Source organism: Struthio camelus, chromosome 5, assembly GCF_040807025.1.
Source record: "Struthio camelus isolate bStrCam1 chromosome 5, bStrCam1.hap1, whole genome shotgun sequence".
NCBI classification, from domain to species: Eukaryota; Metazoa; Chordata; class Aves; order Struthioniformes; family Struthionidae; genus Struthio; species Struthio camelus.
The window spans coordinates 7,720,139-7,743,835 of NC_090946.1; the positions used below are offsets into that span (position 1 = coordinate 7,720,139).

Consider the following 23,697-nt stretch of genomic DNA (forward strand, 5'->3'; position numbering starts at 1 on the left):
CCTAACTTGCAGCTGAGTGTCCGATCTCTTTAAAAATAAAAATAAATACTTCCTTTTAAGTGTCATGTTACAACTCTCTACTCAAAAACAGTGCAGGCTAAAACAGTCTGTTAATCACCAGCAGTATTAGTAGGCTACTTACTTGGTAGGCAGTACCTTAGTTATTACTTTACTGTCAAATTCCTGTCTCTCTTTTGTGGGAAGCTGTGGGAAGCCTTTTCTCCATGGTGTAAGAATTGGTGACTGAAATGCCTGAGAGGAGTTTGTTCCGCTTTTGTCCCTTGATGACCGCTACTTCAAAAGCTTTGCGTAATGTGGTTTTGCTTTAGTACTGCTGTGATGTCTTTAGGGAGATAAAAGATAACTTTGCGTATCAACAGTTTTCAAGAAATGCAGGCCTGCACTGGGGACTACATGCAAGCATCTGGATGCACGGTATTCATAATGAGATGGTAGTAATAGCAAGCTGCACTAAGGTTTTTGCCCTGCCCAGTTTAAAGTTACTGTTAATATTCACAGTCTGACTAAGTATCTTGAGGTAAGTGGATTTTTAAATGCTGATACCACAACATTTGTGTGCAGTTCTCACTTTCCAGTACCAGTGCGATTGCTGCTCTGATTCAAGACACTTATTTTATTATACTTTACAGGCTTTTTCTAGTGTGCTGTCTTGACTCTGAGGGTTTAATGCCAGCAATGAAAAAGGAAAGCACGTGGCTGATGCTAGAAGGCTATGAGGATGGGAAGATGTCTTGGGCAAGGAAGACTTAAGCTTTTAAAAACAAAAAATGAAATCGTCAAACCCCATACTTGGTTACCATTCAGTCTTCCGCCTCTCTAATGCGTTTTGCATACGTTTCTTCTTGATTTGAAGTTGCTTAATTTTGAATGGCTGCCTCTTCCCAGTCCAGTCGGTTGTTTTTAATGTTGTTACTTTGCCTTTGATCAGCTGTTGGAGCACTTGTTTGAACCATATTATGATGCTTTCTCCTAGTGTGGAGCAATTTGAGACTTTGCCTAGTTTGTGCCTCGTCTTGTCTTCTGCATCGCATTCCTAATGCCACTTCTACTGACTTTAGAAGAGCGTGCTGAGAAGAAAACCAACTATTCTGGTCAGGAGGATGTCTTCTCGATTTCATAGTTAAGGCTGGGGAGAGGGCTTTCACAAGTAGTCTTTTTAGTAGTGTCATGTCACTGCACCTTAGGAGTAAAGGAAACTCCAACAGTGAAGCAAAGCTAAGGCATCGTAACGCTGTTACTGCTGAAAAACTGAAGCATTACTATTGAAATAGTCCTAAAGCCTTTCCCTAGGAGTATTTTTGACAGCTGTCTTGCACTGTAGGGAGTGCTAGCTTGTATGTAAATTTTTGAGCAGTTCACTGAAGTGAACAGGAAGATCTAGAGAGTAAGTGAATTATCGCAGTCACCTTGGAGGTTGTTCCGCGATATCTGGAAGTACGACTTGCTGCCTTTTGCCTAAAACAAGTAATTAGTTGGGCTTATGAACTTGGGAGGGGTGGGGGGGGGGTCGCTCTTTACACAAGAACAAGAGAAGTCAGATATGCAGCACCTGGACTGGAGGCCACTAAATGCCACTTAGTTTCTGAGTGCTTTCTTGTCGGGGGTTTAGCAGGGTTTCACTTCTGTGCTAGCAGTGTGGGCGGTTCCTCACCATCTATCCTAAGGACTGTGCTGTACTGACACCCTGTGATGACAACTGCACCAGGTGAAAGCTCGAGGCGAAAACTATGCCTCCTGGCTGGAGTCTGCTTGCAAGCTTACGAAGGAATAACCCCACCTGTAGGGCGGTGTCCCGTCTGACTGAAGAGGATTGCTATTCTGTTCTTGTATGAAGAAGCACAGTCCAAGCAAAACCAACAGACCATTATGTTTAATGCTAATTTAATGAACAAAGTTAAGGAGTGTTTTCCCAGGGAAAGATCCGTTCTGTAGCTTTATCTTCGCTCATACTTCCGCTCTCGACTTGTTCCAAGTTCTTCTTGCTGTTCCTTACTCTGATCTGCTCTTGTAGTGCTCCAGGTTTGCCAGGATCCAGGCGGTTGGAAGCAGGAAGCATGAAAACATCACAGAAAGCGCGATGGCTTGTTCCTGGCAGTGAAAAAAGACAAACAAAAAAGGGTGGGATAGTTGTGCCACAGCTTCATGGCGGGTGGGACACCTAGGACAGTCGCATGCTGGTGCTGCCTCGAACACAGGAGGTCAAGCGTGCCCTTCTGCGCTCCTGCTGCTAGATTTTCTTGCCTCTGCTGCTGTTGGGTGAACACAGGAGCCTTGGGACTGTGGGAGGGAGACTCGGGTAATCGCAGCAGTTGCCACCAGCTGTGGACCAACCTGGCTGCTCTTTAAGTTTCTTTCTGTTGCTTTCTATTTCGGAGTTGGAATACTTGCTTGGAGATCAGTCCAAATAACTTGTGACTTTCGATCTCGCTTCAAAAGGCCCTTTCCTTCCCCACCCTCCATGTATTGAGGTAGTTATTTCCATTTCATGAAAATGAAAGCCCTGGCTGGCTAGTCCGCTGTACGTGCACACTTCACCCCAGCCCCCAGGGAAGCGAGGGGCGATCCTCTGCAGGAAAGACCATAGCTGTGTCGGGGCTGCTGCGGGGGCAGGATGCGGCCACCCCTTCCCCTTGCGGCAGCGGCGAGCCTCAGGCCTGGGGTTACCCTGTTTTCCAAAGCGCTCCTGCCTGACTTTCAAATGCCTTTGAGGCGCTAAGCGCTACTAATAACAGCCCAACAGGCACCGGCAGCTCTGGCATTTCTGGCGTGCCGGCACTTAACCCCTTGCGCTGTCGCCTTCGTCTTTATGGCGGTTGTATCCGGCTAGAAGAAAAAAGAGAGTCTCCGGGCTGGTGAAGCGTTTCATCGCGGACCTTGGAAGGGCAGCAGCAGGCGAGCTCTGCACCGCAGGGCTGGAGATGACATCCAGTGGGGATTTCTGGTAGAAAGCTCTTCATTAAGCTCTTTTTTTTTTCCTTTTTTTTTTTTTTCTTTTTTCCTTCCCCTCCTTTTTTTTTTTTTTTTTCTTTCTTTCTGGCTTCTTCCAAATCTGAGAGGGAAGCAGCCCAGGAGGCTCTCCGCTGCCACAGCATGGGGACCCCCTCCCCGCACCACCTGCTTTGGGGCCGGTGTCCCCGGGGCGCCGTGAGGGGCCCTGAGCCTGAGGCGGCGCCTGGCTGCAGCTGGCTCGCGGCGCATGCGCCCTAACCCCCAAACCTTTAAAAAGGAGAAAACAGAAGCGAGAGCTGCCCTTCTTCTTTTTTAACTCTTATTCCTGACTGAAATAATTCGGTTATTGGGGGGGGGGGGTGTCAGAGGCCCGCAGGGAGTGGGTGCCTTTCCCCCCCCCCCCCATCTTTTTTTTAACGGCCCACCGCAGGCTACTCACGGCGACGGAGAGCGGCTCCTCGGGGGGCTTGGAGGTCACCCGCGCCCGGGGCACCCGCTGGCCCCGCAGGGCCGCGGCCAGCAGCCCCGACACCCGCTGGAAGCCCCGCATGGCCGGCGGCGGCAGGCGCGCGAGCTGCCCTCTTGGCACCGACGCCTGCAGCTGCCGCGTCCCGTCAGGGCTCCTGCCCTCCCGCCCGCCGCGGCCTCACCCCCGCCCTGAAACGCCTCCCCGTCACCTCTAACTTCCCCCTGGCCACCGGCGGGTTTTGGGCCTCGCGGCCTGCTGCCGCCTTGGGCTTCCTCCCCCTGCCCCAAAACGATCAAGGTACAACGTCTCTGGGCAAACGTTAACTTTCGTTCAAGGACGGTGGCGGGGTGGGTCGGATCGCCGCCCTCACCGGGCGGACGCGCGCGTGTGGTCTGCCTTGGCTGGAGCCACCGAGCGGCCCCTCCGCGGAGGGTGGTCGACCACCGCTCCCGGTGGTGGTGGTGGTCGTCGTCCTCCTCCCTCTCCCTTCTCTCTTTCCTGCGGTTTAGCAGCTTGTACAGGCTTGAAACGGAGCGGCGTCTCCTGGGCTGGTTCCTCGGTCGTCCCCCTTTGAGCGGGCAGCTCAAAGGGCCTTCGGCCGCCAAGCCCTCCTGCGCCCCGCCGTGGCGCCGCTCCGCAGGGCGCGATGGCGCGCCTTGGGATCCTTCCTCATAACCCCGCCAGAAACGCTCTCTTTTCCTTATTTTTTCCTTTCTCTCTCTTTTTTTTTTTTTTTCCTCTCCCACCAAGCTCCTCATCTGAGGCAAAAGCTCACGCCGATGAGGATGGCTGGGATTGCCGGAGGGCGAGACGGAGCACGTCGGCTCGGGGCCGCTGCGAAAGGCTCGCCTCTCTTTTCTGTAAGTTGGAGGCGAGTAATCTCCTTGAGTTGTAAAGCTTTGCAAATTTTCCTTTAAATGGTAGCTAAAGAAAAGGACCAATTTTTTTTTTTTTTTTAAAAAAAAAAGCTCTTTGAGAAGCTAGTGGAGCAGCTGGTGATGGACAGCTGTGTTTAAGGGATTTCCCCTCAAATTAAGGATGCCTGTCTGTGTCTTGACCGATCTGGGAGAAAATCACAGGGTGCAGAAAAGTAAGGGAAGAGGCCTTCAGTAAACCCTACTTTCTGGGTCGTGGCAAGATCCACTGCTCTGAAAAGGCTGAAGCAGAAGTTGCGAAGAGGTTTTGGCTTGCTGCAACCAAGGGGGTTTTCTGAAAACAATCTTTCTAACGTTAATGAAGCAGAGAAACCTGAGTACAGCTGTTGGGTCAGCTGGGGCAATGAAACGCTTTTCACCTGTGTGCTTGCAACTTTTTGGCCGAAGGACGTAGCCAGGGCTTAGGTTTGCATATCTGTGATAGGTTTCATCCCTCCTCGAGGAGGCGTTTGCCAGGTCGCCTGAGACCGCTTGTCGGTAGTAAAGACTTTTAAAAAAAAAAAAAAAAAGGGGAACCTTAGCTATGCTTCAGGATTTCGTCAAGGTCTCTCTCGGGTACCTGTAATGAATAGGGCTGATCCGGCAGCACTCCACTCTTTGAGTTTTATTGCTTCAGCAAACATCTACTTCCTTAGTCATCTCCCTCATTAACGAGGAAAGCTGGCAAGCAAAAGATGCATGTGCCAAGAACAGTTTACTCTGGAAAGCTTCTTGGCCTTTTATCCTCTCTTTTTGGTTTCTTTTTTGTTTGAGAAGGACTTATTGGGATGCCGTAGAACAGCTCTTTTTCTTAATCTGGATGCACCTGAACCTCTTCCTCCTCTCCTTTCCCTCGGCTTTCTTCCTGGCCCCTCCAGGACTTGCTACGAAGCGTGCCTGTGAAAACTCCACCTTCAGTCGTGTTTGGCAAGGCTGGGCCCAAAGACAGGGCAAAGAACAGTCACCTGTAGCTAGGCCGTTCAACCTTTTTCTCTCTCTCTTCTCCATAAACTCACCTAATGCTTTCAGCGTACTCTCTAATCTCACGTTCCTTCTAGCTGGGTCGATGACTGCGTCTGTCCTCCCTGGTAGGAGCGATGGTGGACGCAAGGCTAAATTTGGAGTGACTGGCGTCGCCTCACTCAGGAGGAAGTGGCAAGGAGATTTCGTGCTGCCCTAGCAGCCCTAAGCAAAGAGAAGCAGTGTCTCTCATTGCGTTTGTACGGAAGCTGCTGCCCTGAGGAACCGCAAATTTGCGGTTCCCAACGCTGATGGCAGCTTTGGGCGAGTCAGACGCTGGATTTTTGGTGGGTTTACAGAGAGTAGAACAGATGTGTAATGTTTATCCTGTAAACGCTGGGTTGTTAAATAAGACAATCCTTCTCTCTGAGCCCTAGGTCTGAGGCAAAAGGTTGCTAAGAAAGAGCCATAGCATCTGGCCTCAGTTCTCTCTCTCTGCGTCTCCACGGATCAGAGCTTAGATCTTTCTGCTAAAACAGGTTCATTCCTTCAAGGACCAAATGGGCTGCACGAGGCAGGGCAAAGGTTGGAATTTGACCCAAAAACGTTGTGCGTGTGTGGAGATGGTGTGCTGCACAGCTCCGATCTAGACAGCAGTGCCTGAGCGGAGGTGGCACGGAGGAAATGATGCTTTACAGGTGAAGCTTGACTCATCAAGCCTTAGAGTGGCCCAGTGGAAGCATGTTTTGGTTACTTTCCTCTATATCTAGGGCTGAGAGTTTGAATTATTATTATTCTTTTTTTCTGGGCATGTCCTGAGGGCTGCCTTTAGTTGATGCCATTTGCAAATAAGAGCCTGGTCATCTGCCCGTGGAGTCAAAGGCTGCTGGGTGTGATACTACCTGTATTACTCGCATAAGAGCTGTGGGACACAGAAAATAGTGGATCTCGGTCATATTATCTTGTCTAGCCTGCCTATGGAAGGGTGTTTTGGTCCCCCCCCCCATAACCAAGTGAAAGCTTTCTAATGACTTGAGTGGGGCAGGAAACTGTCAACTTGATGCCCCCCTGACATACTAGGGACGCAGGCAGCATTTGAGGAGGGCTGATCGGGGAAGGAATGTGAAGGCTAATGAGTAAAAGCTGAGTTTGCCCCACGTTTGAGCTGTACTTGGAGGAAATAGATGCATAGTGGGGGGAAGGGAGTAGAAAAGATCAGGTGTGGAAGGGCAGATGTAGGATTAAGGTGGATCTGGGAGCCTCCATCTTCCAGTGAGGACTGAGAAGAGAGCCGGAGGCCTGGCCAGGGATCCACCGGAGAACACCCATTAAAAAACAACTGAGTAGATTACGGTGGATTTAAAATTCCTCTGAGCCATAGTTTTTGTCACTTGATGCTTCTGTGCCGTTCTGCACTCTCCGTATTCGATGGAGAGAGAAAGCGTGCTAACAGAGGGCAGCCTCTGTCCATCGATACTGAGGCAGTCATCTCCCTTTGCTGCAGGGTGTAACGTGGGATGAATTTTGGCTGTTGCATTAAAAGGTTGAGATCTGTTGGATTTTTTTTTTTTGCTGGTTGGTTGGTTTTGTTTTCTGCTTGCATGCAAAGCAAGCCTGGGACACAAGACGGCAGGAGCAAAGATGTTCTGCCAGCTCTGAAAAGGTCTGTAGAGAAACTGATAGCTTTAGCCTTTACCGCAGTTAGAGGGCATGGCTGCGCCACAATGACTGCTGGCTCTCTTGAGGACTTGTACCAATCATACTCGGTCACAGGTCTCTTCAGGCAACCGTGCCACAGCAAGACGAGAGCCAGAAGAATGTCATTCTTGCTAAATATCACGGTAAAGGGCCTGTTGGAGATGGGCAGGTGCTCCGTCAAAGACTCCCTAGGCTCTGTGGTGCGTTGGCAACTGAATTTGCAGACGCTAAAGCTTATTTGTACCCGCAAATACACCTGCAGGAATCGGCATTCGTGGTTTGGGAGTGAGAGGTACGCAAAGGAATGATAGATAGCTGCCTCGATGCTTGGGTAGTGGCCGGAAGAAGCTTTCTAGCAGGGGAAAGAGAGAAATGGAGTTGAGCCTAGCGGAAAAGGGTTTTTTCCTCGTACAGTGACCCAGGCCTCTTTGAGGACAGCAGAGTGAAAAATCTCTGCTCGCTGGGTAACTGCGCTTTAAAAGCGACAGAACTCTTAGGGTCCGTAAGAAGTGGCGACCGGCGCAGAGAGTGCTTTGAGGATGCTGCAGGTCAAGAGTGTGTGCTCCCTGGGACTTGCGCTGTGGCCTGAGAAAGACCTTCCAGTGCTAGAACAGGATTCAGAGGCAGGAAGCCTGGAAAAGCGTTAGGAAAATGAATCGGGAAATCGGGAACTGTTCGCTTCGAAAGCAGGCAAAGAAAAAGGAGGTGTGATTGGAATACCTAGGAGCTGTGGGTGGTCCTGAGAAATAGGAGGAGGGGCTTCAGGTCTCTCATGACACAAAAACAAAGGGAAAATTGCTTAGAGTCGCGAAGTCAGGACCTCGTGGCCACCTTTGGCAAAGCTCGTTCATCACCAAGGAGGCAAGCTTGGACCTGCTTGGAGAAAATACCTTTTCAAGTGTGTGGCCAGGTTGCAGGATTCACTGGTTATGGTGCCAAAAATCAGGCAAAAAGACAGCAAGAACATCCCAAAGCGTGACAGCGCTAGCAGAAACGTTTAGGAAAGGATACCCAATCTGAAGTTTCACTGCTGAAATTAACGTCCGAATTTAAGGATTGAAATGAGACTTGAACTGAGAATAAGGGCGGTTATCCCACTTCATTCTTTCTGCAGGGTTTTTGTCTTTCTCTGATCTATTTGGTGCTGGTTGTTAGTAAAGAGAGTGCTGAACAACATGTTCCCTGTCTGAAGGGGAGCTATGGTTTTCCCTGGAAAAAGAGGACCGCTATGCTGAAGGGGAGACAGATTTAGTCTCTGCTGGAGCGGTTTATGCTCCAGGGTGTTGCATGAAGGGTGGAGGGAAAGGGTGGAGAGCACAGCACGCTCCCCATCTAGAGAACAGTCCGGAGCGCTCTGCCAAGGGCCTCAATTGTTTTTAAATATCTCGCACAGCTTTGGGATGGCAAATAATGGGAGATGGGTGTTCCCCTCTCAGTTCCTCCTTGCTTAGAGCAGAGGACAGCCCTGAAACAGCAGCAGCAGCCCAAAGCTCACTTTCCTCGGGAGACCTCAGCGCTCTCCATCCCCTGTGTGCTGAGCAGTGACCTCAGCTAGCAGGATCACAGCTGGGCAAATAGCCGGACTTCAAGCTCCTGTGTTTTCCCCCCCCCACACACCCTGTGGGTTTTTTTCTTTTTTTTTTTTTTTTTACAGGAGGGGAAAAAAGTTATTTCCTTCCTCTTGTCTCAGTTTGCTGACTTCCGTCCATTGCTGCCCTGCCTGAAATCCCTACGGCAGCAGCCTCCGCCTGCCTGGTCGGAGTCCACGCACAGCCTGAGACTAAAGGCAAGATTCGATTTCCTAACTTGTGTCGTTTTTTTTTTTTTTTTTTTCCTACCTCTCTTTTCTCCCTGAATGCCGGGAGAGTATTTTTTTTTCTCCCAACTTGATCTCAGGCACCACCTGCCATGAGAAAACGAGCAGCCAAGTTTTGGCTGCGAGCTCTCGCAGGCTCACGGCTTGGCAGAGGGCTTTTGGGGACCGCCAGCTTGGCAGGCGGGGAGCAGCGGGGAAGCTGCTGGCCTGGCTGTGCTCTCAACCGCTCCGAGCGCCCCGCAGCTGCCAGCTGACGTGCCAGCTCCTCTTGAAGAGCCTGCAAATGCCCCACTTCTCCGTTTGCAGTTTCTAATGTCACTCCAATGCTCAGCAGTGCCAGGCACCCACTAGAGCTCCCTTTCGCAAGGCGCTGTGCGTACATGCAGCGAAAAGACAGCTCCTGGCCCAGCAAGCCAGTGACTGAAGTTCACGAGAGTGAAGGGGACTAGAGGGGTAAGGAGAAATTGGTGATGTCCTAGTGCAGAGAGAGCAGCAGAAGAGGAGAAGACTAGAGAAATGACAAGGGCAATGAGTCTGTTAGGTCTGGGAAAGCTAGAAAAGTCGTGTTGGCTTAGCTAGGAGGTGTCTGAGCTGAAGAAGGGAAAAAGCTGCAAAGGAGGAAATGAGCCTGGTTACAGGAGACGTGCCAAAGGCACTGAGAAGAAAGCTGGAAAGGATGAAAAACATGGCTAGAAGAGGCAGAGCGGGATGTGGCGATCAGAGAGAAGACTAAAAGAAACGAGACCCTAGAAACGTAACAAGGCTGAGAGCAGGTGAGAAGCCAGCAGTGCCAATGGGCAGGACGTTACAGAAAGGCTGGTACGGAGCTAGAGAGTTGCCCTTGCTTTCTGCTGACTTCCAACATGGCCGTACTAAGCCTTGCACTGACGTTGTCCCTATGGGGAACTGGAGGTGCCGGATTGCTCTGTCCAGCCCTTATCTCTGATTCTGTTTGTTCTGCAGTTCAAATCGGCAAAAAATGGCTGATGGTAAGGAGGACCCTGCGGTGTTTACCTCCGCTTCTCTGCCCTCAGACCCACGGCTTCTCGCTACGGTGACCAACGCTTACCTGGGCACCCGCGTGTATCGGGACGTCCTCCACGTCAACGGGGTGTATAATGGAGCTGTGGGAGACACGCATCGTGCTGACGTCCCCAGCCCTGTCAACGTTAGAATGACCAAGCCTAGTACGGACAAGCTGACCGAGACCTTCACTTTGGATACCCGGACAGGTAAATAGCAGAGGTAGGAACCTGCCTGGGCTGCAACTTCCTTTTATTTCTGTGTCATATTCACCTCCCGCTCTTTTCCCGCAACTGTTGGCGACCCCCTTTTAGAGGTTAAATTTATCCTTGCTTGTGGAAGGTCTCTGGGATCATCTTGGTTCTCCCCAGGCTCTGTTCATCTGTGGGGTGACTGCCTGTGCTGAATAGGCCTGTGACTGGAGTCAGCTTCATCCCAGGAGTGATTCCTCTGACCTAACTTCAGGTGCCTACAATGCTGGAGTCTGCATGCAAACTAGGCGTCTACTATTGTAGTTAAAGGAGACTTAGTCAATAAATTCAAGGGTATAGATAAAGTTATTCCCCTTGTCTTAGAGTAGATATCGACATCAGATGAGATGAATCATACCCTAAATTTGATTGACTGTCGCAGGCGTCCAACCCTTTGGTTCAAGATGCAGATGTTTATTTTGTAGGCATCTAACGGTTACGTCAGGTGAATTCCACCATGTGTTTCTAAAGGAGCCAGAAATGGATATGGTTTTGTGCTCACTTTGACCTTTAGACAGCAGCCATCTCAGACCTTGGTAGAATGTAAACAATTGTAATGGGGAGAATGGCAGGTGGGGGTGTCTTCCCCCCTCCCCCAAGTTATCTGGGAGTACTCGTTTTGCATGTTTCAAGATTTAGCTGTACCAAGTACTAGATTCATTTATTTCCAGAAGCAGTTCTTCTCTAAGTAGTATGGCCTGAACAGACTGGACTCGGAATGCAAAGGACTTTCCTTCCTTAGGTCGTTCTTCTAAAGTCGTGTTGGAGCAAGTGGAGGTTTTCCATTTTTGTGAGAATAGGAACATACAATTTTCGGAGCATATCTCAGCCACTGCTGGAGCCTGGCTCAGCAAACAGCATTTAATCGTGAAGCTTGGTGAAATATGCTATAGCCCAAATCATTCCTCGCTTGCCTGGCCAGATTAAGTGTGTTAACTGTGTGTTAATAGTCCTCCTAATGATGTCAAGACTCGATTCCACTCTCAGCTAAGACTGAATTTGGCTGTCTCAGGCTAAAAACCCGACAAGTGAAAAGGCTGATGGCTCTCGTTGTCCTTACAGGAACCTTCAGCCACGTGCTTCAGTCAGCTGATTATACAGCAACCCATCAGATCTATGCTCACCATTCTCTTGTCCACTTGATGGCCTTCAGCATCACCATCCAGCGATCAGCTCACACCAGACAAGCCATCATGGTGCAGCTCCAGACTCCTTTTGTGCCGAAGAGCCAGGACCTAGACCTGTATCAGGGACCAGACTTCCAGGGAGCTCAGTGAGTGTGGATCATGGAGGGGGGCATTGCCCTGACTGTATCTTTCGTAGCCTATAGATCTCTACTCTGCTCTCAAATAGGGAATAAACTGCAAAAGCAGGGGCAGAGCTAGACTGATAAGGTAGGTGGCACGGAGGCTTATGTAAACCTGCCTCTTTCTGGCAGGCATGCTTTAAAAAATATATTATATATAAGCATTTATTAGCTGTAACTCCAGAATTATTACTTACACCAATGTGTAGAAGAGCAACAAAGGCCACAGAGACTAGATGTGATGACAAAGTGAATTTAGGGAAGATGGTAAGTTTAGAGGAGGTGACCTCTAGAAATGGCTTACTGAAATTGGGGACCCATGGGAGAGTTGTAATGAATTTCAATCTCATGCTTTTCTGGGGATGGGATTGCAGCAGAGTTGAAGCATGAGGACAAGGGAGCTCCCATCCTAGATGGGAATAAGAGCTAGATACTCAGCTGCTGTGGGGCAGTTCCCCTCTGCATGAGTGGAGTTGCGCTAACTGATGTGCAGCAAGTACCATCTGCTCTGCTGTCCCTTTCCCCTTTGCTTCCCGTCTCTTGTAGCTACATCTATGGGAAGACATTGGTTCCCGAGGTGGACGGCGGACCCCGGCCCACAGTTCACATGCTCTGGACTCCAGTGCCGCAAGCTGTGATCTTGCATGGGGAGGAGCAGGAGAGAACCTGGGAATTCCTGACCGCTGTGGCTGAGAGCGAAGAAGAAGTGAAGAGGAGCTACAGCGAAGGGATGGCTCGCATTGCTACCGGCACCCTGTACTCCTCCCACACGCAGGCCTGGGCAACGCTTTGGAGAGGATGCTGCATAGAACTGGATGGCCCTCTGCCTTTGCAACAGGCCCTTTACGGGTGTCTCTATTACCTACTGAGTGCTATCCCTCCCCTTGGGAACCCCGACTTCCTTTTCCATGGTATCAGTCCTGGTGGCTTATCCAATGGCAGTCAGGGTGAAGACTACTGGGGGCATGTCTTCTGGGACCAGGTGGGTTGAGGCTGTGTTATCTGGTAATCTGCAGCCTTTCTGCATCATCTGAGGCTGAGAAGCCCAGCGTGAGCCTGCTAGGAGGCCATATTCTTACTGGTGATATGGGTATCTTGGCGTCAGCTCCTTGTAGGAGAGCATCCTCTGGCTCTCTTGGTAACAGCTGCCAAGGCCCAGATCGATTCTTTAAGTCAGATCCCAGGTGGTCCAGAAGAGGCATTTTCTCCTGTGTTGGTCATATAGGGCAATTGTGAGTAGGGCTTGCCCCTCCTAACTCAAGAGCAAATTGTCTAAATCAAAGCTGAATGCCTGGTGTTGCTGTGTGGGCCAGGGTCTAGGAGAGGTCTCTCCAAAGGGCAGCTCTCCTCCAACTAAGATCTGGGGCTAAGACAGTTTTGGGTCACTTGCTCAAGGGAGGTCAATGCAAAGGGAACCTCGGTGACTAGCTTAGAACCAGGCCGTGAACTCCTAGCTGTTTAAAATTGGGTGAGATGAATTCCCGCCACCCAGCTTTGTTGGCTCTACCACAGGCAGAAACCAGGCATAGGTGAGCCCTATCGTGCCTGAACTGACCACTGAAAAACCTGAAGTCTTTTCTGCTATGGGCACATTTGCCTTTTAAAAAAAGGCTTTGTGTGGACTCGGTAGCCAAGTCGGCCCAGGTGGTTTTGTCCTAGCTAGAGGTTTAGATCTGCTCCCTGAGTATCCACACTAAAAGTACAGGGAAGAAGTTTGCAGCTCTGCAATGGAGTCCGTTATCATGAGAAGGGAACGCTGCCGGATTACGCTGAGGCAGTTCCTTCCTCCTGTGCAAAATCTAGTCTGGTCTGTCATTGGGAAAGTGCTTTTTGGTTCTGTGAGCCTTGCTCGCCTTCCGTCTAGTAAGGCGGGTGGTTTTTGACTCTCCCCTCCCCAGTGCCAGCCTTTGGAGGACTCCTGCCTCCCCTCTCTTGCATAGTGGGGATTCTTGCTGAGGTGATTTTAGCAAGACACCCTGGGGGAGACCGGCATAGAGAGGCAGGCATGGGTGCCTGGCTGCCTCTGTGAGGGCAGAAACAATCCCTCGTGGATATGTTCCTTGTAATGAGCCAAGGTGACAGCACCTTTAAGGAGTGGCCAAATCACGGTCAGAGCACGAAGAGAGAAGTGGAATGGGGCTGTCCTTGAAGGGTGAACCTCTAAAGGGTGGTGGGAATGTCTGGGTGCCCTAACGGCCGCTTCCATGATCTGCCCCTTCTGACTTGCCCTGCTTTGCTGTTTCCAGGACACCTGGATGTTCCCAAACATCCTCCTGTTTTATCCTGAAGCTGCCCGAGCCATCTTGGAGTACCGGATTCGCACACTGGGAGGAGCTTTACGCAACGCGCAGGAGCAAGGCTACAAGGTGGGAACAGAGAGCCTGGGCTGCAGTCAACCCAGCCAATGTCGCATAGAAGGGCGGTTAAGCTTTGCTCTTCCTCCCTGGTTTTAACCGAGGGGCTGTGAGCTGGGCATTGCCTGCGAGCGGTGGACTCGGGAGAGCGTCTTGATGTTGTGCTTCCCTTCCCTCTGGCAGTGCTCAACTGCCCCACGGATATTTTCTCCTGGCAGGGTGCCAAGTTTCCGTGGGAGAGCGCAGCTACTGGCCGGGAAGTCTGCCCAGAGGAGATTTATGGAGCTCAAGAAATTCATGTCACCGGGGATGTTTTGATGGCCTTTGAGCAGTATTACCACACCACACAGGTAAAGGGAGTGTGCGCCTTATGGATGGCGCAGGCAAGGGGCCGGCCCAGTGGCAAGGCCTGCAGGGCATCTGGTGACTGACGCTGTCCCTTCCCAGAGAAGCTCTGCTGTTATCTGCTCCAATCAGAACTGCCAGTAACGCCACAGGTCCCCTTCTTCAGCCCTGGCTCCTCTGTTCTTGTTCCTCATGGATGGCTCAGCATCCTGTTGCCTCAATCCAGGCCAGTTTTTCTGTCCTCTTCTCCTCCTATGTCTGTTTCATTAGCGCTGCTGTCATCTTGCTGAATTTGGGCCTGATTGAGTCTCTCTCTCATGTTCCCCTGTTTCTGTTTCTCTCTGGCCTTGATTGCTTCCAGGACCAGAAGCTGTTCAGGGAGGATGGAGGCTGGAACCTGGTTGGTGCCGTGGCTCAGTACTGGTGCAGCAGGATGGTGTGGAATGAGGAGGAGCAATGCTACCACATCAAAGGTACTTCTGCAACTGCTGGGCCTGCTTATGGGGAAGGATCTTGCAAACAGAGGCTCAGAGCCCCTCCAGCCAGACCTGAACGGAAGTACACGGACACTTCAGACTTCTGCCCTTTTGACTATCTCACAGAAGATGGTCATGGCCATGTAAACACAGGGCTTGATGCCAAGCTCTTTTTTTTCCCTTCAGCAAGTGTCAGTACATCCCAAGCTCACACAACATGTCTTTTCCCTCCCCTGGCCACAGTGCTGAATTCTTCCAGCCCAGAAGTTTGTGTGGTAGTTCATATCTCCTCAGTGCCATAGTAGCAGTTGTTTCTGTCTCAGTCCCTTGACTCTCGTGGGACAACTCTAAAAGTCTCCTCCTGTGGCAGTACAGCTGATGCAACAAGAACAGATGCCATTTCAGGTCTGCTGTTGTGACTGGTGGCATTTAGGGAAAATATAGAGCACTGCCTTCATCAGTGCAGAGGCTTTACAGGCGAAGGACTCGGCAGCGCTGAGACTATATAGATACATATACATACATATATATATTTATATATGTATGTATGTATACACATGTAGTCTCACAGCATAGTCTCAGCAACACAGATATATGTCTCTTTTTGAAGAGACTTGAGTTCAAATCCCCCAGTAGCCTCCAGGAGTTTAATCACATCCTATCCTTTGAAAGACTTCTGGTGCTACTGGTGCCAAACAAGTACAACTGCTGATATGCCTGACAGGGCAAAGGGTCTCTCCGCGGGCAGCAGTTCTGCTGAAGCACGTTATACTGAATAAGCAGCGGTGACCACTGGCTTTTCCCACTGAATGGGGGTATTGAAGAAGAAAACTAGAAGGTATGGGGGAGCAGGGTCTGGAGTAGCAGGCTTGGTAAAAGCCAAGGCGTCTCTGTGCAGCTGGGGTGATCCGAGCTAGAAAAGTCCCTCAGATGGCTCTTGGTCTGTAGACTCTTTGCAGAGAGCCCCAGTGTCCCCCAAAGAATCACATATTTGAATGTGTACTTCCACTTTTCTCCTGGGGAAATGGACGTCTGTCTTCCTGGGGATAATCTGTACGCACAGAGTAAAGGAAAGAGGTGAGCTTGTAGCTAGGGGAAGACATCTAATTTGCAGCTTGAAGATCCCCTTGCCTGTGGGCCTCAACCCTGAAGTGAGGGAGGTGCCCTCCGGTTGAGGTGTCTGCTACCCAGACAGCCTTTACTTTCTCGGATAAAGCTTTAAGTCAGCGTGTTTCTCCTTCGCAACAACCACCACGTAGTCTTGTCTACGCTGTGGGATCCTGACAGACGCACAGAGGCAGCGCCTGAGTGCCTTGTGGGCGTGCGTCAGCGCAACGGAAGGGGTTCCCTTCCTCGCGCCAGTTCCCTGAGGAGGGGCACAAAGCAGTAGCAAACCTTGGGGGTGCTGCAGTGTGAAGTGTCTCCTCCCTCTTCCTCCAGGTGTCATGCCCCCAGATGAGTATCACTACCAGGTTGATAACTCTGTTTACACCAACGCCTTGGCCCAGAGGAGGTAACGTGCATGCTTTATTGAAGCGCTGGACTATCTCCCCGTTCTGCCTAGCATTCTGGCAAGGGTAGGAGGCAGCAAAGTTCTGATGTGGAATACTCCTTTTCTCTCTTTGTGTGTCTCTATTCGAGCTGCTCTTCTTTGGCTTCCTTTACAGTCAGGGAAGAGAAGTAGGTCCTTCCATGGTGATTCACCTGACCTGTTTCGTTTGTCTATGTTACTGAGAAGAATTTCACCTTGCAAGAGCATTTCTCTCACTGTGTTGGGTGGGGAATCTAGACAGTTAGTCAGCTGAAGACATCTAGAGCTAGTGGAGCTGAGTCCCACCTCCAGCGATGACAACTGTTCCTCCAAGCTTTATGCTCTGACCCATGTTATTTCAAAATAACTGTTTCTTTGCAGGGAATCTGACTCAATTCTTTCTGTGTATTCCCTTCCTTTTTCACTCTTGGAGGTGTCGCAGACACTCGTGCTTGATATAAACTGTTGTTGCTTGGTTCTTTTCAGTTTAAATTTTGCAGCTGATGTTGCACGGGACTTCTTGATCCCTGTACCAGAGGAGTGGGTGGAATGCGCCAAGAAAGTCAAAGTGCCGTTTGATGCAGAGAAGAAGTATCATCCTGAATATGATGGTTACCACCCAGGTGAGCAGAAAGGCAACAGCAGAGCTTTGAATTGGTCACTGCTCTTGCTCAAGTCTGTAACGAGTGGGGATTCTGACCAGTTCAAAGGTGGAAACGATGGCTGAATGGCTAGCTGAGGAAGGGAATTCCAGCGTTGCTGCCTGAGTGCAGAGGTGGCATGAAATCACTGAAACTGGGTTCCCACTCCAAAGAACCTGATTTGCTGATTGGTGGATCTTTTCTCATTATTGGGCTCATAAAATTGGAAATTTGGGCACACGAGGTAAGAAGAGGCCTGTAGTACTTGGGCTGTTGGCCTGCAGGTGCCGTGTTGTTATGAACCCTTTTTCAACCATTAAGACTATCTTTTGAAGGTCGAGTATCACTCACTGCTCTTCCTGTAAAACGCTGTCCCTCTGAAAAGTGAAGGGGCTGGTTCAAGTCGAAATGCATGCTTTTGCAACTCTGACCCTGCTGCCTGGGCTCCCTTTGCAGTTCCGCTACCTTTCCTCTGTGGCATGATGTTGTTCTAAGTTTATGATTCTGTGTGAGCCAGACTTGTTCCCCTTCTCGGTAAGCAGGCAATCAGTCTGCCAGTTATTTCCAGCTGGCGTATACAGTCTGACTGATGTTGGCTGCTTTGTCCAGGTGAGCCCGTGAAACAAGCTGATGTTGTCTTGCTTGGGTTCCCTCTGATGTACCCCATGAGTCCTGAAGTCCGGAGAAATGACCTGGAGATGTATGAATCTGTCACTGTGCTGGATGGGCCAGCCATGACCTGGGTAAGGTGAGGGGCAAAGCCTGGGGTGGGATTCATCAGCAAAGTAGTAGTTTCCATCCGAGTTAGTCACCACCAACTCTTATCAGTGGCACAATTTGTTACCCTTGCTGTAGGGAGTTTGGACCATTAGCTCAGAGCTAAGATGTGCACTGAAGATGTCTACACTGGGACGGGTGGATGCCCGTTGTGGTGCCCATCTGAAGGGGGGAAAAGCCGTTAGCTTGACTTTGCCGTACAGTCACCCTCGAGGACGGCAGCAGCAGATGAAAGGACAGTTTTCTCTCCCACAGAGCATGTTTGCAGTGGGCTGGCTGGAGCTGAAGGAAGCACAGAGAGCACAGAGTCAACTGAGCAAATGTTTCAGCAACATTACGGAGCCCTTCAAGGTTAGCTGTGCGGAGTGTGGTTGCTGCCTTGCTGTGACAAATGTTTATCGTCTGTCAGTGTGATGGGGCCTATCTGGGGACAGGCCAGAAAGAAACATCACTTGGAGTGGAGCCTATGCTTGTGTTCTCTAGGTTATTGTTGTATCGAGATAGGTGGTTCCACGCTATCTCTTCTCTGCATGTTTCTAATGAGCAGTGAGGAGATACCTCCTTCTTACCAGGCAATACAGAGCCAAGGGGTTGGCATCATGCCCACTTCAGGCTTTCTCCCGTCTCTTGGGGACGGGAAAGGGAACGGAGATGGGACCTGCAGACGTCCCAGAGCCCGGCACCTCATGCCAAGATGGGCAGCAGGGTACAGTCATTGCAACACCCTAAACATGTGACAGTAGTGACATTAAGCACATTCAAACCCACATAACAGTTGCACTGGGACTCTTCATACAGTTAAGTTGTTCCTTTCTCTTGCTGGAGCAGATCTGGGTGGAGAACTCTGATGGGTCTGGAGCTGTGAACTTCTTGACAGGGATGGGTGGATTCCTGCAAGCTGTCCTCTTTGGCTACACAGGGTTCAGGTGAGATCTATGTTGCTGTCTTGTTTAATTTCTAAGCAGCTGAAAGTCTCTTGAAACCTTAGTGTTTAGCTGGAGCAACATGCTGTTACTAAAGAAGGAGAAAGGAACTCGGAGTATGTAGCAGCTGCCACAACACATCCTCCAGAAACTCCCAGCAGGTGAGGAACAAACATAAGGAGCATTAGCAATCCCAAAGAAACTGTGGCTGCTGGGGCAATTGGTCGCTAGTGGAGAAGTTCTCAGAAGTGATGAGCTTTAGTCTTTTTCTCCTCCATCATCAGCTTTAAACATCAGTGTTTAAAGCCCTTGGCTTCAAAGGGGTCAAAGTTAGGCCAACACTGAGCTCTTCTGAAAACGCTACTTGGTGTCCTCAGTGAAGACTGACATCTCTGTATGGGCTCAGGATCGTGGCTAGCCTGTGTAACTTTGTCTTCATGTCAGAAACACATCCAGACCTGCCTGTTTCATAGGTGGTTATAGCTTGGTTTCTTCACTAGGTAAGGACGAAGCTTTAAGACTAGAATCCACCAATTATGCTGGCCTTTTGATTAACTAATTGAAGAGGAAGCCCATACAACCACCTCACAGGTGAATACAAGCCTGCTTCTTATTTAGACTGTTATGTTGTAGCCCTTCTGAGGGACTTTTGTGAATTGCGACCCTAGTCCTCTACAGCTACCATCACACTGAGCTGCAATAGGCATATTCTTTCCATTTCAAAGACTGGAAACAGAGATTCAGAAAAGAGACTCTTTAAGTCACATAATGATTTAGCTGCAGATTTGGGAAGGTAAATGTCACTCCCTAAGTCTCAGTCCTGTGGTATAGCCTCCCTCTCCCCCCACCCCCCACCCCGAAATGTGACATGGGAACTTCCCTCCTTTTGAGGGAGAGAAAAAAGAGATAAAAATCTCAAGGAAAAACTGCTGCTTTACAAAGCTGTTTCATCCCTTCCTTTTCTTGTCTCTGCTGAGTAGGAAGGAAGTTGCAAACAGGCAGAAACTCTCTTCTGTGTTGCTTGTGCATGATATCACCAGGCCGTGGTGGATATCACATCACTGAGTCTGTGACACTATTGAGACAGGAAGAAACCTGGACGCATTTGCTATTCGCACAGAGGCTTTCTCTAGGCAGGATGCAGGGTGGAACGTAGAAAAGAGAAAGGTGTTTGCATCGAGGACCAGTTGGTTTATTTAAGAGGCAATAATGGCAGTCAAGTCTTTCCACCAAAAGAGTTGGTTCTAGTTTGTTTGCAGTAGGTTGCCTGAAGATTTTTTTTTTTTTGACCATAAGACTTGTATCTAGCAACAATTGTAGAATGAAGCCAACTGAATCTAATATTAGATTTGAACAATGCAGGGCCCCAAACGTTACCATAATAAGCTAAGACTGGCAGTGCCCAGAATTAAAAATAATCTGGCTTCCCCACAGAAGCTTGGAAACCGTAAATAATGGAAGAGTTAAAATAAGATCTGTAAAAGAGGGCAAGTCACCTGCTGAGTCTGAGAAGCAAGGTGAGAAGGAAGCCAATGCAGGGAGTAGTAGATGGCTTGGTTAACACCCAGCCTCCCCTGTGAGAAATGCCACACAAACCTTCTTCAGCCCCTCTGAGGAGATCTGCCAGGCATGCATATGTGTCTCTGAAAGTCTCTGAGCCCCTGTGCTCAGCTGGAACCTCCCTGGCATTAAAATATCTCAGAAAACGCATTAAGTTGCTCATATAATTTCAGAGTTATGTTGCATATCCAAAATAGCCTGGTGGTTTCAGCCCTAAAGCGAGAGTCCCTTGAGCATATTCTTAGCGTTTAATTGAGGATGGATCAAACTGACAAGCCTTTTGATTTGTAACAAAGCCTTCTAGCACTAACTCTGTGTTTTTTACTGTGTGTGTATGTGTGGTCAGCATTTATTGAGAAACCCTCCAAACTCTTGGTGGAGCTGGGTGTGAGCTACCGTGTTCCCAGCTGAAAACCTTAATCTCAGAGTACATGAATACCTTCGAGTTTTGTAAAAGCTATATGGCTAGTTGGGCCCCTCTAGGCACAGGCTCAAGCCACAAACTTCTGGTCTCGAGCCAAATTTCCACAAATGTTGTGGTGACAGTTACACAGTCTGTTAAAGGTGGACACCTCAAGACCACGCTCAGCTGCCTTGCCTGTTGTAAGCCACGGGCCCAGCTTGCGTGTTAGCCTGCCACTCGGTGCAGCTGCTACGTGGCTGCATGCTCAGGGCAGCGCAGAAACAGCCCGTGGGCATTCAGCTCTGATATTTCTACTGCACTTAATCCTCAGGTGGAGGACTGGTGCAATGAGCGTCTGGCACTGCCAACGAGAGCAGAACCCATACGGAATAGCCTGGGGACTGTGATCACGTCAAGGTTTCTGGGTGGGAGGTAGTGATCACTGTCTTTGTCATCGTGTTACCGTTACTGGTTGGCTCTAAAGCCAAAACATGCAAATGATTCTGCTTGACTTTGAGATAAAGATTTGGAGATAGAACTCAAGCTGCTTGCTTGATTTTTTTTTTTTTATGCTATTAAGAAAGGAAAAGCACGGGACTCGGGGATGGTGCTGAATTTAAAGCCAAGAGGCATGAGTGGGAACTGATGCAGCTTTCTGAACACTGCTTCACTGATTTGCTTCTGTTAACAGCCTGGAGGGAAAGTGAAAACCTGGCTATGTGTGTGCATCTGTAAGATAGCAAATTACTGAAAGCTGAAAGGAGTGGTACTAACAGTCAGGCATGTCTCAGTTTAATTCCGAGGAGCACTTCCTGGGGTATCTCCATTAGGAACGAGGTGAAGAACTCCCAGTATTTCCTCACCAGGGTCATATAGCTTTCAGAGCACTGTCAAGTGCTAACATCCGCTTGCTATTAGGTTTTTCTGGCTGCATTTGAACTTGCATCCTAAAAATCTAGGCTACGAATATCACTGGCACTCTCCTGAGCTATTCAAATCGCTGGAGTTTAGTTCCAGTACTGGGCATGGCCCAGAGCCGAGTCCGCAGTTTCACCCTACCAGATCTCAGGGGCAATTCCTATGCATAGCCACCTCTGCTTTCCACTGCTTTTTCCTACTGCCTGTTCTCCTCCCGGTCCCAGGGTAGGCTGTTCCCTTAGTTTTGCCAGCATAGCTACTGCTGACGTCCCACCCTGAACTGGAGTGGGGAATGAGCTGCCTTGTAAGAAAAAAGCTTTTTTTTTTTTTTTTTTAAATCTACTCTAATGGACCCCATGGATCCCAAACAGTTGTGTCAAAATAACTGAGAAGCTAGAGCAGGACAAACATGCCTTAGGGTTCGGGTTTGCGATGCCGTAGCCTGAGTAGCTCTTCACTAGATGCTTCATCAGTGTGTTCTGGATTTGCCAAGAGGTCCCTGGGATACACCAAGGACTTTCTTACTGAGCAATGCAAGGACTAACAGGACTGGCCTCTGGGGCTGTGCTGTTTTGGGAGATGGCTGTTTTGGCTTGTGGCCACGATTGTTCCCACCGCTGACTTGCCCCTGCCTTTGCAGGATTACAAAGAGAAGCCTTCGTTTTGATCCTGCGTGTCCTAATGACATAAACAGATTGAAAGTCACTGGAGTCTCCTACTTTGGCAACAAACTGAAGTTCACCATCACCAAAGAAAAGATCAAGATCAAAGTGACCAAGTCTCCCCTCGATGCTCCTGCCTCTCTCCTGGAGGCTGTGCTAGAGGAATCAGGGCAGCGATTTCCTTTGTTTGAAGGTACGGCGTCTCCTGGGTGTAACCCTGGATCTCTGCCTCCTTCCAGGAGGGTCTCTCTGTGCAGAGCTGTAGAAAGCTGTGTCGGGAGCCTGACTCCCTAACCAAGTCCCTAACTTCCCTGACTCTGCGAGTGATAGCTAGGATTAGGGGAGTGGGGTGGACTAACTGCGCTTAGCACATCCAGGTCCAACAGTGTCAGGCCCCACAGTCTTTTGGCAGGGCAAGTAGGCTGTGTAGTTATCAAACAGCATTTCCCGCCTGCTCTCTATTTAGAAAGTCACCACTTGGGCCAGCCGCTTAAAAATATTGTAAAGACCACCTTGGGAGAAGCCGTTCCCACACCTCACGTGCTTTACTTTTTATTGCAGGGCAGAGTGTCTCTTTCCCCACCTCAGCTGGCTGGATTCAGAGGTTATCCACTGAGGCTTTGTAAACTCCAGCAGACTTGGGGTTTACATGGCAGGTACTAAAACCACCAGAGTTGCAGAAACAAGGCACAGAACAGAAGCTGGCAGGATGGAAAGGTCAAGGTGCTGTGCTGCCATGGGGTGGGGGGGCGTGGAAGGTGGGTGTCCTGCTCGGTACCATAAAAACCCTTTGCCCAATGGGGCTGTGTGCGCCTTCTCCTGTCTTTGTAGCCGTTGGGAACGTGCCAGGCTGGGAAGGGGCAGTGGAACCGTCTTGTGCCACCACTGGCAAATACAGGCTTTGGGAGTCGGTTTTTATCGACCTTTGAGTTTTGCTCGACTGGTTAATATCTGTCACCTTGTCTCTCTTGCTCTTCTGTGGATTTACAGGCCCATGCCCTCCTCTTCCACTGAGATCTTTCTGCCGCTTCTTTCTTGAAGCGCTGCTTCTGGGCCCTGCGTTGCACTTGTACGTGAGACATCCAGGAGCTTCCCCCAGCGCAGCCATCCCCAAGCTTTCACCGTTGCTGGGGTGGCAGTAGCTTTCTCAGTGAATGTGAGCATCCCTTTCTGTTCCAGGGGATGGTGAGGCCATTCACGTGCCCTTAAAATCTCTCACTTAGGTTTGAATTTTTTTTTTTTTATCTCCTCTGCTAAAAGCCAGCTGCTTCCCCCTGAGGATGATGATTCCTCCATTCAGCGTGGAGGATTTGCACCAGGGCGAAGCTGGGATGTTTAGGCCCAGTTGGAAGCAAATTGCCTGCAACCTCTGGCAGTCCTGGGGATGCTGAAGTCCAAGTATTTCTCTGACTTAGCTGTTCGGTGGCTGAAAGCTGGTGAAAGGCTAATGCTCTCTCTGCGATTCCTGCATGCAGTCCACGTGAACAAGCCACTGGATCCGACAGCCTTGTTTGGGTTTGGTTCTCTGCTGTTCCCTTGCAGCAGTGTAAATGGGCTGAGGCCAAAGAGGAAAGTCCCTCATTGTGTTAACTGCAAATGCTAGTGTTAGTTCTTCTGTGAACTGAGTCCGTCGGAGGTGTATGACCACGTTCTGGGAACAGAAGTGACATGGTTAAAGATGAGAGCCAGGAAGCCGCTAT

General features: G+C 49.8%; 1 protein-coding gene and 1 long non-coding RNA gene across 14 annotated transcripts; one reads left to right on the plus strand and one right to left on the minus strand.

The window, feature by feature from the left end:
* Positions 1–117: 117 nt before the first annotated feature.
* Positions 118–23,011, plus strand: PGGHG (protein-glucosylgalactosylhydroxylysine glucosidase). Of its 13 annotated transcripts, none has more exons than XM_068944515.1 (15): positions 2,654–2,962; positions 4,190–4,299; positions 9,862–10,059; positions 11,164–11,374; positions 11,954–12,389; positions 13,654–13,773; positions 13,980–14,111; positions 14,468–14,579; positions 16,023–16,095; positions 16,600–16,736; positions 17,364–17,497; positions 17,787–17,882; positions 18,360–18,457; positions 21,976–22,190; positions 22,559–22,738. In XM_068944515.1, the coding sequence occupies exons 1-15, from the start codon at positions 2,940–2,942 to the stop codon at positions 22,621–22,623; spliced, it is 2,160 nt and encodes a 719-aa protein (XP_068800616.1). In that variant the 5' UTR covers positions 2,654–2,939; the 3' UTR covers positions 22,624–22,738. The 13 variants fall into 13 exon arrangements, 11 of the variants coding, with proteins under 11 accessions (XP_068800621.1, XP_068800619.1, XP_068800616.1 ...); XR_011141260.1 differs by lacking the exon at positions 2,654–2,962 and adding an exon at positions 22,988–23,011 and having other exon boundaries at positions 3,784–4,299; positions 17,772–17,882; positions 22,559–22,720; XM_068944520.1 differs by lacking the exons at positions 2,654–2,962; positions 4,190–4,299 and adding an exon at positions 118–145 and having other exon boundaries at positions 9,791–10,059.
* Positions 1,886–3,764, minus strand: LOC138067405 (uncharacterized). The gene is made up of 2 exons (XR_011141262.1): positions 3,410–3,764; positions 1,886–2,109 (listed from the first exon to the last, which is right to left on the minus strand). It is a non-coding gene; the product is annotated as an uncharacterized lncRNA (long non-coding RNA).
* Positions 23,012–23,697: the final 686 nt, after the last annotated feature.

What these genes read in the sequence shown, in the direction of transcription:
- PGGHG (XM_068944513.1), top strand. Translation starts at nt 4,086, where the DNA reads ATGGCGCGCCTTGGGATCCTTCCTCATAACCCCGCCAGAAACGCTCTC. An exon ending in CGCAGGAGCAAGGCTACAAG is followed by an intron (nt 13,774 to 13,979) that starts GTGGGAACAGAG and finishes TTCTCCTGGCAG; the next exon opens with GGTGCCAAGTTTCCGTGGGA. An exon ending in ATATGATGGTTACCACCCAG is followed by an intron (nt 16,737 to 17,363) that starts GTGAGCAGAAAG and finishes TGCTTTGTCCAG; the next exon opens with GTGAGCCCGTGAAACAAGCT.